Below are 12620 nucleotides of genomic sequence, written 5' to 3' on the forward strand. Positions count from 1 at the left end.
TTTTACTTAAAAAATATACACCACCCAAAAATAAAAATAGCCTAAATGTGTTTTATTTGACATTTGTATGCATGCAACCCTTTAACAAAAGACACAAACTTGCAATCCTCAATACTCAAATTAGATAGACCTCCATCCACATTTTTGGTATAAATGTTGTTACGTTTAAGGTCAAACAAATTACTTAAGAAGGCATGTTGCTACAACTTCTTGAACACCAAGATCAGGGAGGTTTTGACCATAATCAAAATATATAAAGTTCAACAGACAAATACTTCCATTCACTAATTACATTCCCTTAATTTTACAAAATTTCATTAATATCATTATTCCCCTATCATTTCTTCATATGCTCAACGACTTTTTTTTCTTCTCATGGAACATTTATCTCAAGAGGCTCCTGCTCTGATAGCATGGGTAACGCACTAACGCTTCAAACCCAAAGTTGTAGATTAAATCAATTAAGTTCATTATCAAATTGTTGCCAATACCTTAACATTATAAGGGAATTTTCTATCCATATGGGACATATTATTACATAGAAGATCAAAATATAATCGTAGAACCATACAAAAGCAACTCATAAGACCTCATCAACATGGTATAACACTATGAGATCACAAAAGGACTCGTGATTAAAAAGGGTTTTGTTTTATTGTTCACAAGAGTTTGCACTATCAAAACAAAGTAGCACACTAGTCCAGCAAAGACACAATTAGACAAAAAATTATAATTATTTTGGGGTGTTGCTAAATGAATAGATTGTACTGTATTTAGTAGGACTAAGACAGATATCAATTAGACAAAAAATTATAATCATTTTGGGGTATTGCTAAATGAACAACCAAATAGTGATTTATGTGTGCGTTTGTGGTCCCACATTAGACGAGTGTGGGTGGAGGTGCATCTAAAACACAGCCACAAAATACATATCTACTGTTTTTGCAAAAGACATAAATGCCCTCTTCGTCCTTATCATAAAAGAAGCCCTAAAAAGCTTGTTCAGTTCCCACAAATGAAACATAAAAGATTCTAGATTTTAAAAGGGCTTTGTTTTCTAGGATTCCTGGACGATAATACATTCATGATATATAAGATTTCTATAAATGGCAACAGAATCACACCAAAATGGCAACATACTATTGAGAGCAAAAACAGAGAAACAAAAGGCTCAATGAGAAGCCTATGAATTGAACAAAATGTGAATTTAGTACAATGTATACGTTCCATTAGATCAAGCATGTAGCTTATTTTTCTCTTGGGAAATATCAAGAAATTAAAGACCATAAAAACCATATATCAAACTTTTTCGACCCTTTTTTTTTTCTTTTTTTTTTTTTGAGAGAAAAAAAAGCTATCTACCAATCTATCACTTCAAGTTATTACCCTGTTGATTCAAAGTGAAGGTAGACACAAAACCTCTAAAAAAAAAACGTACTCAAGACTCTCACAAACGTTAAAAATCTCAAGTAAAATTCGAAAATTTTGTCATAAAAAGAGTCAAAAACACCGACCTTTTTACCTTTTTACCGTTTCCAAATCAAACACCTTCGTCATCAGCACCCCATCACCGCACAATTGTAAACAAAGTTATTCGATTGTTTCCGTCCAAGTAACCGCCAACGTGGCGGACCTTCTCGTGGGACCCACGAATTAACTTCAATAAAACCCGCCCCAATTGCCCGGGGCCCACCAATAACAATAACCCGGTCACCACACCCTCTAAAAGCAATCCCCCAACCATTCATGGAGTCTGCCCGTTCGGGCAGCCTCCCAACCGTCTCCCATTCCTTTTTTTCTTTATCATATTTTCTCACTTCCATATCTGCACAGTCAGCAGCATACAACTCATTATCCACAACCGCCACTAATGGTGGTGCCTCAGTACGAGGCACCACCACTGCTCCCGCCTCATTGGCGGGAGCAGTCCCAGTTCTCACCGGAGACATATTCGGAATCTCTTTCCATTCCCGCGTTTTCAAATCGTATTCCTCCCCACATGCCAACGGTCTCATTTCCGGACCTCCAATTCCGCCGATTACATAAAATTTATCATCCATGAAAACCCCGGAACACATTTTTCGAGGTTTAATCATACACGGAAGTGTTTCCCATGTACCCGATTCACTATCATAAAGTTCGGCTGAATTTACAATTTTGCCATTGGGATCACACCCACCAGCAACAATTGCTATTTCCCCTAGACTCGCTGACCCAAATAAACAACGTGGAAAGTTCATATTTCGACCTAAGCACCATGAATTTGTTAATAAACTATATTTATAAATCACGTGATCTAGAACTTCTTTACCCAATACAAGTAACTCAGTCCCAACAGCTAAAGATTCTTTATCGGAAAATTGAAAACATGGGTTTGACGTCATTGTGGGTAAATGCATCCAACGTGAAGTGATTGGATCAAAAGATTCCCATTCTACGAGGTGGCAAGAGAAATAAACCCAATGTTCGATGATCCCATTTTTTCTTCTTAATCTATAAAGTTCGCCACTTCTAACAAGCTCACGGAAGCTACGGCTTAACGATGCAATTGAACCATAATCTGATCGGGAACATTTCATTAGACATGTGAGTGAGTTGTCACGATCGAGGCCGTTGATTAGAGAGCTTGAATCGGAATTATCTCCAGATTGATCTTGACTATTGGAATGATTAGAAAACTCGAGGAACCCTAATTCGAGTTGTAGGTTTTGTAAACTGTTTGATTGTTTGGAGATTTTTCCGGGATGGGTATGATCGAGTTCTTCGTTTTCATCATGTTCTAATGGTCGTTTTCCTTGTTGGGATTCTAGTCTTTCTATCCTGTAATTGCTCATATAACTCCAAGTATTGTGACTATTGTCCCTTTCGCGACTGTAACTTCTTGAAACAAAACAAGATCGATCTTCCAACATGTCGCCCTAATTTGGACCTGAAAGATGACGACTTTTTGAAAACCGGAAAGAACCCTTATATCCTCCAATCAGCAACGAGAAATTTTGAAGCTGAAATTTGATAAAAAGTGAAAGAAATTGTCAAAATCAGTGATGACATACCTGTCATACCCTAATCATAATCTTGATATTGATGTATCGAGAAAAGAAGTCCGAAACAATATAATGAAATCCCTGATTCAAAATCTTGAATTTTTCGCCTTTAATTCAAGAAAAACCTGAGTAATCAAATGCATTTAAGATTCATATGAAACCGCTATCTAGAAGATCTGGGATAGATTAAGTAGACTAGCAATCAAGAAAGTCGGGTAATGAATTAGCTTTCAATCAGAATAAAAATCGAGACTTTTCTAAGCTAGATATGGTATTACGAACGAATTAAAATCGAAAAACAGAAAACAACTTTTAGATCTTTTAATCTCAAGATCAAATAACAAAACCCATTAATCCAATCGAACAGCAGTTTCGGAAACCCTAGAAATAAACTAATTAAAAATCAAAGCACATGATTTCTTTGTTATAAATTAAATCAAATTAGATCTGTTCGAGTGGAGATTACAGTAATCAAACAAAAGGGTATTTACCTTACCGATTGGATAAGACGAAAAGATGAAGAAAACGCCCCCTTTGCGTAGAATTGTGCCCCCAAATATACCAAAATCACTTCTTTCTCTCTCTACATAAGCAAGTTAGTCTGAAAAATGCTTTCTTTTTTCCATCTCCTTCTTCATATATATGTAAAATATGTGTGTATGTGTAGATGAGCAGCTTCTGTTGGCGTTTGATGAAAAAATTTATTTAAAAAAAAGGAAAAAATAAATAACTTTGCTTTTAGATATATATGATGTATATCTCTCCCTCCTCCTTCCTTCTCTCTCTCTTTCTAAAATCTGCAAATCAAAAGGCTTTTTAGGGCGAAATCGTTGGGGGTGGAGAAAGAGAATAAAAGAGGGGTGGTTTGATTTATAATTTATTCTGATTATTTCTTTGATTTAAAAAATAACAAATCTTTTTTAATATAATATATATATATATATATATATATATATATATATATATATATATATATATATATATATATATATATATTTATTTATTTTATTCGTTTTCTAATCGAAACAGCTGTATGCATATTACTACCACATACATATACAGCAAATAAAGATTTACAGATAGAGAGAGAAAGAAAGAAGAGACGGCGGAGGAAGACGGCGGCAGGTGGTGGTTGTTCTGGTGGCCGTGGGACCCACAACAACTAAAATCCTTTTTTTCTCTCTTTGTGTTCGAGTCGCCTCAGCGTGGACGACTGTGTTTTATTAAGGGTAGTGGGAGGTAACCGGTAACCGGCAATAGCCGGTTTTGAACGTGTTTCTGTGTGTGTAGCGGGGGCGAGTAAATTGACTCGTTTTCTCCACGGCTCTATGATCGATGAGTATTTTTTTTTCTTCAGTTTATCGTATACATTTTATCGTATCGCGAGATTTTGATTTTATGTTTGCGTGTTTTACGGAACCATTCTTCTTCATCGTTTTCTGAAAGGTGGTGATATGCTGTTTTGCGACGTAGGTGTCTACTTTTTGTGTTCTTAGTTTTGACCAAAAAAAGTTGTTCGATGTGTTAGTTTCAATTTTGGCTTTTGATTGAATAGAAAAAAAGTAAACACGTTTTTAGTTGTGTATTTGTATTATGATTTCTTTGTAAATAGACTGTTTAAAGTATTTTATAAGCCTAAAGTATGATAAATTATATAACTTTTGACTTTTTCTATAATGTTGAGACTGTTAAAAGGCCGGTTATGTTCGATCAACTAGCATATTTGAAGTAATAATGTGTTTAACGAATAGGTTAAATGGGAAACTTTTGAAGCATGGGTCAAATATTTATACGTACACCATTGACAAGGTCATGTGAGTCGATGGTCATATGATTTCACAAATATGTAAAACTAAGGATTAATAAAGTTGTCATTAGCCATCGGCAATTGGGTATATATTGTTGTTAAGAAAATGTTTCTTGTGGGAAAATAACTCGTTATTGTGAACTTATTGATTTGTTAATGATTTAATATGTTTGATACAGTTATATTATGAACAATAATATTTGTCATAACAACGTATTAGATCCTATGATTATTTATTTGTATGATGATGGATATGACATTTATCCATAATTTGAGAGGCCAAATTCATGTGGTTCTAAATTTTCCCTTAAGATGTAATTGATAAGTAAAACACAAACATCTGAAAGAATGTATGTTTCTTCAGAGGTAACAACATTACGCTTCTTAATCCTCTCTACAAACACCATCATAGTGTGCATGTGTAATTCCATCAATCGGAATCGATATGTTAGACACCGTTATAGAAAGTGAAATATCATCATATGAAATAGTCATCTTTAACATCAATGAGATATCATCATCTCCAATTGGTTTAGGGTTATTCATATTTATGCATAAATTGATCTTGAATTATGTCTATTAATGCAATATGTAGTATCAGAACATGGTTTAATCTAAGTTTTGTGCCATAATTACAATTTTTGTTGTTTGATTATGATAACATGTGTGTTTCACTAAAATTGCTCTCTCCAAACCTAAGTTTATCATGCCTTATTTTCAGTTATTAAGTATTTGATCTTGTTATATATTCCGTGCGATGTCTAAATGTTTTGAGCTGTATTTTGATGTATTTGAAGAGAAAAGGTACTTATAAAGCTTGGAAGTTATATTTTGCAGATTAAATACGTTGATGAGAAAAAAGAAGCTAATAAAGACCAAAGAAACGGATAAGGATTAAAGATGAAGAATGATGTGCTTCCAGAGTGCCTACATGACACGTCCAACTGACTTACACGCCGTGTTTTAAGGTCAACATAAAATCCTTATATAATGCATTTTTCTTGACCTAAAAAGATATACCTAAGATCATAGATCGAAAATATGTTAGAGAGCATGCGTGTTTCACTAAAATTGAAGACTTCGAGTACAACGCGATCTTTTGTGCTACATACGCGTCCAACTGACTTATGTGCCGTGTTTTAAGGTCGACATAAAATCCCTATATAATGCATTTTTCTTGACCTAAAAAGATATACCTAAGATCATAGATCGAAAATACGCCAGAGAGCATGTGTGTTTCACTAAAATTGATCTTCAAACCTAAGTTTATCATGCCTTATTTTCAGTTATTAAGTATTTGATATCGTTTATTTTATACATATATTTTCGTGCGATGTCTAAATGTTTTGAGTTGTATTTTGGTGCATTTGAAGAGAAAAAGTACTTATAATTCTTGGAAGTTATATTTTGCAGATTAAGCTAATAAAGACCAAAGAAATGGATAAGGATTAAAGATGAAGAATCCTCTGCTTCCAGAGTGCCTACGTGACATGTAAAGATGAAGACTTCGAGTACAACACGATTTTTTGAGCTACACACGCATCCAACTGACTTACATGTCGCGTTTTAAGGTCGACATAAAATCTCTATATAAGGCATTGTTCTTGACCTAAAAAGATACACCTCGGATTATAGATCAAAAATACATCAGAGAGCAGACGTTTTGAGAGTCCAGAAGGCGTTTTAAGGCTGGAAGGTTGACTAGGAGCAGGAATCTAAAGGATCAACAACAAAATCATTAGGGACGTCATAAAATCCTTTAAGTTTTCATTAAAATGTCGATTTTACTGGTTTTTAGGTTCAATAAAACCAAACATTTATAACAATTTATTTTTACCTTTTTTGTAGATTGAGCATGTAACCTGCCGGTCACCTACACAAGTGACATGTCATGTGTACGAGGGGTTAGAGTAAATTAAATTGAATGGTCCCACACCCTTCCTCATACCGATAACCTTTTCCCTTGTAACTTGTAACCCCTGTTCACCCCCACCCCCGTATGTTGTATTTCCCTTGATCGTTTGAAGCTTTCATGCGAACCAGCCATGATCTTCTTCTTCTCCCTCTTCTCTTAAACTTGTAACAACACAAGATTGCAACCTCTCCATTTTATTCTCTTCAATCAAAAATAGGTGTGTCTCACCAAAAAAATCAGTCCACACTCACCAAACAAATCATAGCCCCTCTTCTTTGTACGCAACCATGATGACAACCCACCCCTTGCTTCTTCTTTTTGTGTTTCGATCACATGCACCAAATCGAACCCTAGATATGAGAATTAAAACATGGCAAGAAATTGAGAAGTTAATCGCTCGTGAATTTGAATTGCATGTGAAAGGGGATGTATTTAGTTCTTCAAGCAAGTTTTTCTTCCTTCCTTTTTTTCTAATTTTGGAATCCGGGTGTGATTTGGTGGTTTGGGTGTGGGAATTAAAATGATGAATGATGGCTAGAGAATCTCATAACATATTTCCTTAGTTAAAGTCACAATTTCCATCATGTAATTAGTGAAAGTTAATTAGCATTAAGAACCAAAAAGTCATCAAATCCAAGAGGATTCAAATGCTTTCACTACCATGTTGGAGAAAATATTTTTATGGTTATGTGAAGTGAAAACTAACACAAGAACGACTTGTTGCTTGCTAATTTGAAGATACATTACTTAATCAAGAAATTAGAAAACTAATCACTACATATACATCTAAAATCATGAATAAAGACATATAAATAGAAAGAAGATGTTAAAATAGAAAGCACTTTCATAGAGATTCAAAAACAAGTTCATGAAGTTCTTCAATATCAACCAAACATTCAAGGAGTCCAACCAAAGTCAACCAAAAGGAGTTTAGCCTAGCATGGCTAAACTTAAGAAAACAAAACATGATTTAACTGTACCAAACATTTAGCAATATTCAAGAGAAAAATGATGATGTTCTTTAAGTGCTCTTGGTGTTCTTAAGGCTCCAAAATGCAGAGAATTTGCTCCAAAAATCGAATCTAAAATTTATGGGAAAGTGCTCACCAAACTACCTTCCAATAACCAACAAAGGAAACTTTCGAAAATGACCCTACATGGCCTTACGCGGGCTACTCATGGTTTCACGGGTAGTGGTGGTTGTCGAGGCCAACAAAAATAAATAACCCTAAATCTTTTACACTAAAATAGTGTATAGTGGTAAAGGGGTCGATCCACGGAGATTGGTTCAATTTATAATTCTATGGAAAATGTCTTTGCAAAAGTACTTGTAAAATGACAATAAAATAAAAATGGGGGTTTTGATCTTTTTGAAATACTTAAATTACAACTATAATTAAACTAGAACTTAAATGAACAATTTTGCAAACATAAGAATTTGATGTGAAATCAATAAGAGAAAGATAGTTGACTTAAAGTTTCCTCACTTTGACTTTTGATGAACATATCATTAGAATCCAATGGTGCAATACTTGATTTAAACCCTTAATTTGGCTATAGTAATCCAAGAAGCTTGAGATAACCTAGACTTTTCTTAGTTGTTGAAATGGTTAGAGAAGCTCATAACAATTTCCTTAGTCAAAGTCACTAATTCCAATAAGCATGTAATTAGTGAAAGTCAACTAGCATTAAGAACCAAAAAGTCACCAAATCCAAGAGGAGTCAAAAGCTTCCACTACCATGTTGGAGAAAATGTTTTTATGATTGTGTGAAGTAAAACTAACACAAGAATCACTTGTTGCTTGCTAATTTGAAGATCCTTTACTTAATCAAGAAATTAGCCAACTTAATCACCACAAACACATTTAAACTCATGAATAAAAACAGACAAGCAATGATAAGATGTTAAAACACAAAACATTTTCATAAAGATTCAAACACAAATTCATGGATTCCTCAATATTCAACAAAAGTTCAAAGGATTCAACAAAAGTCAACCAAGATTTGTTTAGCCAAGCATGGCTAAACTCAAGAAAACAAAGTTAGTAAAGATTGTACCCAACATTTAACAAGAATCAAGAGATGAAAAGATGAAGTTCTTCAAGGTTTTTGGTCTTCAAAGTGCTCCAAAACTCCAGAGAGAATGTGTCAAAATCGGATGTCAAAGATAAGGCTAAAGAGGCACACCAACCTTCCCAATATAGAGCTTCAAGCAAAATCCCGAATTTGCCCCTACAGGAATCCGCGCGGGCCGGTTAAAAATATTACGCGGGCCGCGTGAGGTGTGACGGATTTTGGGCTTCTTCGAGTCTTGGGCCCCCACAACTATTCCATTGGCCCAGTTCGAGTCTAATCAGCCTCTAGCCCATTTTTCTTCAAGATTTCTTCAATTTGAGCCCAATTTGACTTTTCCAAATCCTCTAAAGCTCTCGTAATCGGCCGATCATCAATCTCCGCACACTCGAAAATTCTCCCGCATCTTGCAAATTTAAAGTTTAATTCTTCCAAGCCTTCAAGTAATTGACAAGCCCACTTCATGCATCATCTTCATAGCCATTGATATGGGCTTATTTAGTCATAGAAATCATTCATTATCTTATTAATTATTGTTGATTTTATATCATTTTATGGACAAAAGGTACTTAATTAGCTTAATATTTCAATTTCAGCAATAAAAGACATGCTCGGGTGGAAAAGGAAGCGGAACTAGCGATTGGAAGCTTGGATCTTGGATTTTGAAGAAAGAAGGATGTTGCTGGGCAGCTTGACCCCTCGTCAGTGTTTTGGCCATATTTCATGAACCGTAACTCCGATTGACGAGATTCAAAATGTTCTGAAAACTAGACACAATTTCGGACGACTTTCATGTTTTGAGAAAATGCTAAAAACACAAGGTACTCGGCGAGTAGGGTCGACTACTCGGCGAGTCGCATCGAAGATTCGAGAAGATAAAGACGCGCTGACTTGCCGTACACGGGATTTTAAGTGATGGACTCGGCGAGTAGGTCACTGGACTCGCCGAGTAGCCCCTGTTTTCAAAATATATATATATAGAAACGCTTCTCATTCGAACCCTAATGAATGGGGGAAGTTTAGGACGATTTTTGGAGGCCAGAAGGGTTCTTAGAAGCTGTGGTTTTCGAGATTTCAACCTAGATATCAAATTGGAAGAAGATCAAAGGCAATAACACACTACTTTTATCTTAATCTTTTGCATAAACCATGTTTCAATCATTAGATTATGTTTTTAGTTTGTTATTTGCTGTAGATATGAGCTAAAAACTCATAACTTCTGTTTAGGATAGATGATTTTGTGATTATGGTTTGATTTTATGGTAGGATTAATTTAATATTGGTGATTTTGTTGATTCTAGCTTGTTAAAGAACCTTATGTGTGAATGATAACTAATTTTCTGTTAATAGGAAGATAATTAAATAGTATGAACATCTTTTAATTATCAACCCCATATGTTTATGTGACCACTTTATCATATGTCTAGGACTAACGAACGTGAAACTAGAATTAATAGAAAAATTAGGTAAATTCATGTGTGAGCTTGTTTGATGACCATCAGCAAGAGGTTAACTAAAGGACCAATTTAGTTAGCTATTACAAATCTAAATTAACCCGAATAAATAATCTAGTGAATTAAATTAAATTAGACAACTGATCACTGTTTGAGTTAGTTTGTTTTCTAAGGATTATCGTAGCGAACGCAAGGCTAATCACTTGAATCGGTAGCCAATAGAAGAATTAATCCATTGCACTATTACCATAATATCAACCATAGGATCAATTGAGTTGAACTAAACAGAAGTCCCCTTCGTTATTGAATTGAGTTGAATCTTTGCTTATCTAGTTTTTAGTTAAGTAGTCTAAGTATTAGTTGTTTAAGTTTCTAGTCTTGCAAAACTAGAGAAACCCCCTTTCTATTACTTGTTTTATTTAGATAATATTAGCATTTCTTTTAATTGTTTACCGTTCCCTGTGTTCGATACCCTACTTACCTGAACTAAACTGCTAATCGATAGGTACACTGCCTTTCGTGTGTTCGTCTTTGTGTTTAAGTTAGTAGGATTAAAACTAGTTGGTTTTACACACATCAGCCATCAAGCCCAAAATCCCCATTGCCCTTCAGGTCCAATCGCCTCCCAAAAATCCCGCTCCGCTAGTCTCCAAAAAATCTGCAATAATGCTCAAGAAACTAGAAAGTATCCGAAATGGTCATAAAATAACAAAAAGGAAAATATGCATGGAAATTAACTAAAATGCAAATGAAATGTGATAAAATAAACTATGAAAAGAAGTAAATAAAATGAAGCTATCAGGTAGGGTGCATGATTGGGCTACTGAATCGGTTCTTTGTGATTTGGGCTTTCAATGGTTTAGGCCACAAGCCCAGTTTGCTTCCTATCATTTAGTAGCTCGTAGTTCTTCAAGTTTTCTTCATATTAGGCCTATTTCCCCCTCTCTAAATCATCCATATCCCTTGCACTCGCTTGGTCAATCAATCCGCAAGCGTGAATATTTCTTTCATCTTCTTTCAAGTCCAATACCCACTTGTACTTTAATGACCCATTCATGAACAAGCCCACTTTTTGCTTCATCTCCACAAGTTGCCAAGCCCATGATTCTTCATTCTTCAAGTTCGAAAACTTCCCACGGTTCCCCAACATCTCTGCTCCGCATTAGTCTTCTAAAAATCTATAATTATACTCAAAAGACTAGAAAGTACCCGATAAAGATACAAAATTACAAAAAGAGAAAATATGCATGAAGATTAACTAAAATGAAAATATTCTAAAATAAACTAGAAAAAGAAGTAAATAAAATGAGACTATCAAATCACCCCAAGCTTGAACCTTACTTGTCCTCAAGTAAGACGAGACTAGAATGAACTTGGGGTGAACTAAAATAAAAAAAAAAGGGTTGGAGCCTCAAAACCTGGTCAGTCAACATGGTCTGAGTTGATCCCAAGAATTTTTCATCCGGTTGTTATTAGAACCATAAACCACAACCTAGAACAACTCCTTCGGGTGAGTAAGGAGGGAAGGTCAATCATAGTCCTCAATGGAAAATGTAACATCCCAAAAATCAAGACCAAAAATTTCGTTTTAATTAAGTTATTATAAAACAATAGTATAAGAAAACATCCATAATAACATATCATGTCAAAACCAGTATGTCAATAATCAAACCATGACATCATAAAACCATATCAGAGTATAATCCCAAGGATCTCATGTGCGGAAAACATACTGTGATGCACTGCGACCAAGCCGACTCTTTTCCTTTAAAAACGAAGTACATGAAACCAAAAACTGAAAACCGTAAGCACGAAGCTTAGTGAGTTCCCCCATCACACCACATACCATACAATACACATATTGCCTAGCATATCTGGGTGTTGGCCTCCCCTTCAGTATCTTTCAACCGGTAGCCGGGAGCTAACCTCCCCTTCGGTATCTTTCAACCGGTAACCGGGAGCTAACCTCCCCTTCGGTATCTTTCAACCGGTAACCGGGAGCTAACCTCCCCTTCGATATCTTTCAACCGGTAACTGGGAGCTAACCTCCCCTTCGGTATCTTTCAATCGGTAACTGGGGACTATTTCACCCCTATCACTACCACATAACAGCATAACAGGTACATATAAATCATATACTGATCACATAATAACATATCATAAACATATTGATCACATGCATGGGTTCTGTCTACCCGTTCGGTATCTTTCAACCGGTAACTGCCTTCGGTATCTTTCAACCGGTAATCGGGGACTATTTCACCCCTACCACTATCACATAATAACATATCATAATCATACTGTTAGGCATGCATGGGTACTGACTA

The 12620-nt window shown here is 35.2% G+C and overlaps 1 protein-coding gene across 4 annotated transcripts; it reads right to left on the reverse strand.

Annotated features, from left to right (window-relative positions):
* Positions 1 to 1159: 1159 nt before the first annotated feature.
* LOC145129305 (F-box/kelch-repeat protein At1g26930-like) lies at positions 1160 to 3947 on the reverse strand. Of its 4 annotated transcripts, none has more exons than XM_079064013.1 (3): positions 3541 to 3947; positions 3054 to 3169; positions 1160 to 2929 (listed from the first exon to the last, which is right to left on the reverse strand). In XM_079064013.1, the coding sequence occupies exon 3, from the start codon at positions 2910 to 2912 to the stop codon at positions 1557 to 1559; it is 1356 nt and encodes a 451-aa protein (XP_078920139.1). In that variant the 5' UTR covers positions 2913 to 2929; positions 3054 to 3169; positions 3541 to 3947; the 3' UTR covers positions 1160 to 1556. The 4 variants fall into 4 exon arrangements, with proteins under 4 accessions (XP_078920139.1, XP_078920138.1, XP_078920136.1 ...); XM_079064012.1 differs by having other exon boundaries at positions 3536 to 3947; XM_079064010.1 differs by lacking the exon at positions 3054 to 3169 and having other exon boundaries at positions 1160 to 3002; positions 3541 to 3946.
* Positions 3948 to 12620: the final 8673 nt, after the last annotated feature.

This window comes from Lactuca virosa, chromosome 8 (assembly GCF_052849685.1).
Source record: "Lactuca virosa cultivar CGN04683 chromosome 8, Lactuca_virosa_CGN04683_v6, whole genome shotgun sequence".
Lineage (NCBI taxonomy): Eukaryota > Viridiplantae > Streptophyta > Magnoliopsida > Asterales > Asteraceae > Lactuca > Lactuca virosa.

Bases quoted from the DNA above. Each gene is read 5' to 3' on its own strand.
- LOC145129305 (XM_079064013.1), bottom strand. From the start codon at position 2,912: ATGTTGGAAGATCGATCTTGTTTTGTTTCAAGAAGTTACAGTCGCGAA.